This window comes from Carya illinoinensis, chromosome 1 (genome assembly GCF_018687715.1).
Source record: "Carya illinoinensis cultivar Pawnee chromosome 1, C.illinoinensisPawnee_v1, whole genome shotgun sequence".
Taxonomy (NCBI): domain Eukaryota; kingdom Viridiplantae; phylum Streptophyta; class Magnoliopsida; order Fagales; family Juglandaceae; genus Carya; species Carya illinoinensis.
The window spans coordinates 24,499,183-24,506,768 of record NC_056752.1 but is presented as its reverse complement, the minus strand read 5'-3'; the positions used below and the strand labels follow the sequence as shown (position 1 = coordinate 24,506,768).

At 38.7% G+C, this 7,586-nt stretch overlaps 1 protein-coding gene across 1 annotated transcript; it reads left to right on the top strand.

The window, feature by feature from the left end:
• The first annotated feature begins 4,495 nt into the window (after positions 1 to 4,495).
• On the top strand, positions 4,496 to 5,488 carry LOC122313829. The gene is made up of 3 exons (XM_043129086.1): positions 4,496 to 4,586; positions 4,709 to 4,804; positions 4,907 to 5,488. Exons 1-3 carry the CDS (start codon positions 4,575 to 4,577, stop codon positions 5,264 to 5,266), a joined length of 468 nt encoding a protein of 155 aa, XP_042985020.1. The 5' UTR covers positions 4,496 to 4,574; the 3' UTR covers positions 5,267 to 5,488.
• The last annotated feature ends 2,098 nt before the right edge of the window (positions 5,489 to 7,586 follow it).

Below are 7,586 nucleotides of genomic sequence, written 5' to 3'. Positions count from 1 at the left end.
GAGGAAGATTTACTTTTTATTGATGATGACGATCTTCATGATCCCGAACAAGCTGATCCTTACATTGATGACATTGATGTTATGTTACAAGACATTCGGGCAGGGAATTTCCCTAATGTTCCTTCACCCGAGTCATTCTATGCCGGGGGTTCAACCTCAGTCGGAAGTGAATCAACCATGAATTTTGACCAGTTGTTGGTTGATTCACAGCGTCCTCTTTATGAAGGTTGTTCCAAGTATTCTAAACTTTCATTTTCAGTTAAGTTGCTGCACATTAAAACACTTGGTGGCTGGAGTGTAAAGTCATTTGACATGCTTCTTCAAGTATTACAGTCAGCTTTTCCGAATGCTCTTTTACCGAAGTCATATCAAGAGGCACGGAACTTAGAGCGAGGCCTGGGATTTTCTTACACAAAAATACATGCTTGTCCAAATGATTGCATACTTTATTGGAGGGAAAATGCAAAGAAACAAGAGTGCCCTAAATGTAAGTCATCAAGATGGATATTCAGTAACAATAAGCAACGACAAATTCCTCAAAAGGTTCTACGACATTTTCCGTTAAAGCCAAGGTTGCAGAGATTGTTTATGTCACGTAAAACAGCAGCTAATATGAGGTGGCATAGGGATCAGCGTGTCAATGAGGAAGGTATTCAAAGGCATCCTGCTGATTCTGAGGTCTGGAAGGCATTTGATCAAGAACATACTTGGTTTGCAGAAGATCCTCGAAATGTACGGCTTGGTTTAGCCAGTGACGGCTTCAACCCCTTCAATAATTTGGCAAAGCCTTACAGCATATGGCCAGTGATTTTGGTGCCTTACAACTTGCCCCCGTGGCTATGCATGAAAGATCCATTTTTCATCACCTCATTGTTGATTCCTGGACCAAGGTCTCCAGGAAATGATATCGATGTTTATTTGCAGCCTCTAATAGATGAACTATTAGATCTATGGGAAAATGGTGTCGATACATACGATGCCAAGGCCATAGAGACTTTTTTATTGCATGCAGCTTTAATGTGGACAATTAATGACTTCCCTGCTTACGGAAATCTCTCTGGGTGGAGCACTAAGGGGAAGATGGCATGTCCATCGTGCGAGCAAGAAACAGATTCGTTGTGGTTGAAATACAGCCGAAAACATTGTTACATGGGTCATCGCCGATTCTTGCCCCTGGGCCACATTTGGAGAAAGAAAAAGAGTATTTTTAATGGCAGCGCAGAGCATCGTGGCCCACCTTAGCAGTTGTCAGGAGAAGATATACTTAATCAATTGCAGAATATTCCAGATACTGATTTTGGCAAATCTACAAAGAAGAGAAAGCGTACCACTGATGAGTTAAATTGGACCAAAAGAAGTATTTTTTTCCAATTGCCGTATTGGTCAACTCTAAAGCTTAGACATAACCTTGATGTAATGCATATTGAGAAGAACATATGTGACAACATCTTAGGAACTTTGATGAATATCGCTGGGAAAACTAAAGATCATGTCAATGCACGTCGTGACCTTTCCAATCTCAATATAAGAAAAGAGTTACACTTGATCCAGGATGGACAACATGTGAGTATGCCACATGCATGTTACACCTTGTATGGAGCTGAGAGGGCAGGTTTTTGTAAATGGTTGAATGATGTCAAATTCCCAGATGGCTTCGCTTCTAATATTGCAAGATGTGTGAGTGTTGTTGATTGCAAAATCTCTGGCATGAAAAGTCACGATTGTCATATTTTTATGCAAAGATTACTACCTGTTGCAATTTGTGGATACTTACAACAAGATATACGATTAGCATTGACTGAGTTGAGCACATATTTCAAAGAACTTTGTGCAAGAACTATCAAGGTTGATGTCTTAGAACGGCTTCAGTCTGATATAGCCGTCATTTTGTGCAAGCTAGAGATGATATTTCCACCTACATTCTTTGATGTAATGGTCCACCTAGCCTATCATTTGCCACATGAGGCACTGCTTGCAGGGCTAGTTCAGTATAGGTGGATGTACCCTTTCGAACGGTATCTTGGAAAATTTAAGAGATACGTTAAGAATAAGGCCCGTCCGGAAGGTTCAATTGCGGAGGCCTGTATCCATGTAGAATGTTTGAATTTTTGTTCCATGTACCTCCATGATGTCGAATCTAGATTCAATCCTCAAGAACGGAACTTTGATGGAGGAGAAGATGGTGTAGGAGAAGGACTAAGTATCTTTAGACAGAAGGTGAGGCCCATGGGTTTCGCATCACGTCATCAACTAGACGATGACCTGTTTCTAAAAGTAAAATGGTACGTGCTTAATAATTGCAGAGAGATCGGACAATACCTGAAGTAAGTACCTTCAACTAGACATTAACATTATTGTTTTCCTTTGTTGAATTACTTAAATAGATTGTATATATCATATTTAATCACCAATGATGGTTTGTTGTCCAGTGAGCACTACATGCATGTCAGTGAAGAGTACCCTGATAATGTCGACAGTTTGCACGCGACAAATTTTTCAAATTGGTTCAAGTCACACGTATGTATTTTACTATTACATACCTCATTCACACCTTGTGGTTTTACAGCTTTACAACAAATAAATGTTTTGGTTAATGCAACTGTGACAGATTCAAAATCTACGTGTCAACAATCCTGGTGATGTTTCGGATGATCTATATGCACTTGCATGTGGTCCTGACCCTTGGGTTGCGTCTTATTCTGGTTGCATCATGAATGGCATACGATTTCACACGAGGCAACGTGAAGCACATTGTAGGACCCAAAATTCAGGTGTCCTAGTTATTAGTGAACTAGATGCTCAAAGTGTTGACTTCTATGGTGTTCTAACAGACATCTTGGAAGTTCGCTACATGGGATGGCGTCGTGTGTACTTATTCAAATGTGACTGGTTCGACATTTCTGATTCCAGAAGAGGGATACGTGTGGGCGATCATCTTACTAGTGTGAATATGTCTCTGACATTTTATAAGGACGAGCCATTTGTTTTCGCGTGCCAAGCTTCACAAGTGTTCTACTTAAAAAATCGTATGATCCCTGGTAATTGGTATGCAGTACAAAAGGTTGTCAATAGAAATGTGTATGATCTTCCCCTCAGAAATTTGATTGAAGAAGATGCTTACGATGCTAGCGACTTGGAGGCGTACCAAGAGGATGATTCTTTTGAAGAATACATATCAGTCCATGCTGATGACAATGGGCTAGTTAACCCCATGCACAGGCTTGATGTCGAGCCCACTCAGATTGATGCATCGTTAGTAATGGAAGCTGAAGATCACAACCTTGATGTCAGAACGTTTATCAACGATGATAGCAGCGAATCTAGTTCCCCTTACACCACCGAACACGAGGGAAGCACGGAAGAAGATAGTCTCTCGACGGACTAAGAGGCGAACTAGATGTTCATTTTTTCTCAAAGATAATGTTGAGCTTTAGCTGAATGTACAATTTTTTCTCAAAGATGATGTCTAACTATTTATTCTTTTTCTATTGATTATTGTCATTTTCTGCATCACCCATTAATTGCTTTAGTGCTCTATATGGTTTGGATGTATAGCCACAAATATTTCCATGCAGGTCAATGCATAACATGCCTTTAGCTGGAAGAGGCAGAGGTCGATCACGTGGTGTATGATATGGTCGAGGAAGATCTTCCTGCGAACCAAGCGTTAGAGGTAAAGCACCCGTGCCATCAGATGTCGTCCCAAGCACCGAACCGCAAGAGCAGGGCGTTGAGGTGGACTCAACTATACCGACAAATGGTAATGGTTTGTTGTTTGTATTTATTTCAAATTTTATTATTCTAACCAGCCTCTTTAATATGTGGTTGAATGTGTGGACAATATAATAAAAGTTGAAGAGGGATTAGTACCGCCTACCCAAAAACGTGGACGAGGAGCCGCAAAGAACCTCGAGTTTGACAAGATTCGAAAGTTTGGGCCGATAGCGCTAACCATAAAGGATGGTGAGACATCACCATGTTGTGAAAACTGTACAATATTTACAAGTAGGCTTACATGGTTGGTGAAGCACCATGTCGACCTGAGTCACCCGAGCTGGCATAATTTACCAGATAATGAGAAGGAAGAGTTGATTGCTCGTGTCCGGGTAATATAACACAAACTCATACTAGCACATGTTCCAGTGTATTTTTAGTTATTATTTGTGTTACCAAATAATTAATGTGTTTGTTGTTTGTCTCTAGGCCGACTTCGTCCTTGACTGGACGAAAAAGAATCACCGCGATACAGTAACGAAGACACTTAGGTAGAGGTTCAATCATATTCGGTATGAACTTCACAAAATATACAAGAGTTACAAGACGAACGAAGAAGCTCTTGCGAATGTGCCAGAGTTGGTGACACCAGCTACTTGGGTAAAGTTATGCGCTCGATGGTCAAGCGCGGAATTTAGGGTAAGTCTAATCAATGTTGATTGTGCTATTTTTTATATGTTTATGATCTAGTTGTGTTAATACAAGTCTGTGAATTGTAGATGATATCTGAGAAAAATAAAAGTAATAGAGCGAAGCAACAAACAAACCACACGGCTGGATGAACCTCCTTCGTAAGACTAATGCAAATGAGGGTACGAATTTTATTCAGATTTATACATGTTATTTGCTAATTTTAACCGACAAATTTTGGAAGTAACATATTATTTGCTGATTTTAACCGACAAATGGTATTAATCCTTGCTTGCATTTGTAGTCTGAGAGTGATGAGCACCTTATTGATTTCTTTAAAGAGGTGAGGTGGAGTAAGAAGAAGGGTAAATTTGTGACTCCAGCGACGGAAGAGAAACATGTGAGTGACTTTGAATGAATCTGTGTGTACGTATTATTTACCTTGTAGTTTTGAACGAATCCATGTGTACATATTAACGTGTGATTTCACTTCCTTGAATAGAATGAAATGGTTGCCAAGTACTCTAAGTTAGAGCCTGAGAAGCAGACTAAGGATGTTGCTGCATCAATCTTTAGGGAGGTACTAGGCCACAGGCCAGGGTATGCAAGGGGGTTGGGGGAGATGGTTATCCCCGAGTCATCTAGACAGAACACTGCAGAAAAATTTGCAGCATTAACAGAACGTGCAGAGAGGCATGAGAAGGATGCTGAGTATTACAAGAATCAATTGGAAGAATTACGGGAGAATGTAGAGAAAGTGTTGGCGAAGCAAGCCGAGTACGACAAATTATTAAGTTCATACATGGAATCACAGAGGCAAACCCAAGGAGAGTCTCATAGAGAAACTCAAGGACCTGCATAGGCAATTCCATTTTTAGTCAATAAGTTTTTTGTGCGTTTTTTGTATGACTTTGGTTTCTGTAGGCTGGGACCAAATCAAGAAGTGAAAAAGGTGCATATCTATGATTCTCTAACCTTATATATATATATATATATATCTAAAATATTAATTAGTCCCCTTAAATATTGCTCTTTTTCTTATCATATCACAAAATTGCATGTTTTTTGTGATTTTCTAAGTACCTCAATGATTAATATGACTTACATGATAAGATGGAACCATCACGTCATCTAATACTCATGGACTATCTACAAGTAAAGATAGATGCATTCTTTAGATATTGAGAGGAAGCTGCTTTAAAAATGATATGGGTATACATTATATTTTAGTTTTGGAAGTCCTTTCCTAATTTTGTAGTTGCAATTTAAATTTCTGTTGGGCTTTGGAAACTAAAGAAAAATTTGTGAATCTAAATTTTTACAGCTTTGAGATCAATGAAGGAGGCTTCCAGTTTTCAGATGAAGAGGTATACCTTAAGGTTTTGAGATGAAGAAGGTAGCTTCCATGATGATCAAGACTTGCTTAGGAAATCTTTGTTACACAATAAAGTTGAGGAGTACACATGTAAACTTACATTGATCCATTAATGTGGGATGTTGGGTTGAATTTCAAATAGCACTTTTTCTGATGAATGAATGATATACCGATACATGTTGGGGATATTTGAAACAGTTATATCATGTAAACGATTAATTCATGATATTGTATGCTTATTAGGAAATATGTCGATCTATTATATGCGTTGGCTATTGTATTTAATGGGGGACTACAGGTGTTTAAAAAAAAAAAAAGAGGCTGAAATGGTAAAAAATTGTTAAACAGAGAATTCAGTAGGAAAATGTTTTTGCGGCCACTTATCGTCGCAGCTAATAGATTATTTTGGCGACAATTTGTCGCGGCAAAACTAATTCGTCGCCACAAAACCCAATCCTACTCCGATACCTAAAGCTTATATAAATCTTTTTCCGACGCACTATTTGACTTTTGCGGCCACAACTTATCGCAGCTAAAAAGTATTTCCCGCTACAGTAACTCGCGCCGTAAATTTGTTTTCTTCACTCAATAATTTCGACGATACACCGGCGGTGGATGATAGTCGCAAAAACTTATTTGCGGCGACGTATAAGCTTTTTGCGGCGATATAGGGTCTCCGGAAATAGAGACTTTTCTTGTAGTGTGTAAAAATAAATAAAAAATGAGACTATGCGGGGTTTGAAATTGAAGCTTGCATCCATAGTCTAAAAGAGAAATTCACTATGAATCGACTATATGCAAAATACAATGCAGTCTTGATTTTTTCCTTTGTTACAAGTTGAAATAAGTCAGAATTAAATCAATGATTTTAATGACATAACACATTCTGACAGGATGAGATCAATATGACACAATTCATATATAGTTGGAGGTTATTAATTAATAATTCTCGGTTTGTTGCGAGCTAGCTTATTTGCTACACCTCCTTACAAACAACTCATTGCACGTTTGATCGTTGATTGAAAATTCGTATGATATTCAAACAATTTTTGTTACATATTTACAGTTCTTTTTTCCAAGTGATTAGGAAAGAAATGTAGATTTGAATTAATTGGGGAAGGCCCATACTATACTTTCAGTGCGCGCTAGGTGTTAACTATATATATAATTAATTGCCTTTCAACTAGTTTCAGCATGTTATTGTAGCTAGCTAGCTAGAGACGTTTTAGGCATATATCTCTCCTCCCTAAACATGGCATGCTTCTTGTTCCAACCAACTCTAGTGATCATCTAATTTACGTACACACACATATCTTGTGTACTCAACTCTGACATGCAATTACTAGCTGCCCAAAAAGAATAAATAGTTTCATTTCATTTCATTTTATTATAAGAAAACAAGGAAAACTTGGCAGGGAGGCAAAACATAATTAATACTTGGAACGCGGACTACTATATGGTGTATGTGCCACTACATAATGCTTTGAAAAGTGGTGATTGGAATTCTGCAAAAGAATTCCTTAAGCTCCAACCCAATTCAAAGAGAGCAAAAATTACTACTTTGGGCAAGACCGCTCTTCATGTGTCTGTTGAGGCGGGACATGTCCATATAGTGGAAGCGTTGGTGGATCTAATGTCGGAAGATGACTTGGAAGTACAAGACAATTTCAGTGACACAGCTCTAATGGAGACAACGTACATATAGTGGACAGTACAAGATGGCGGAGTGCATGCTTAGAAAGAACAAAAAGTTGGTCAGCATGGGAAAAGCTTTCCAAAATGGGGGCCAACTTCTTCCAGTTGTTAC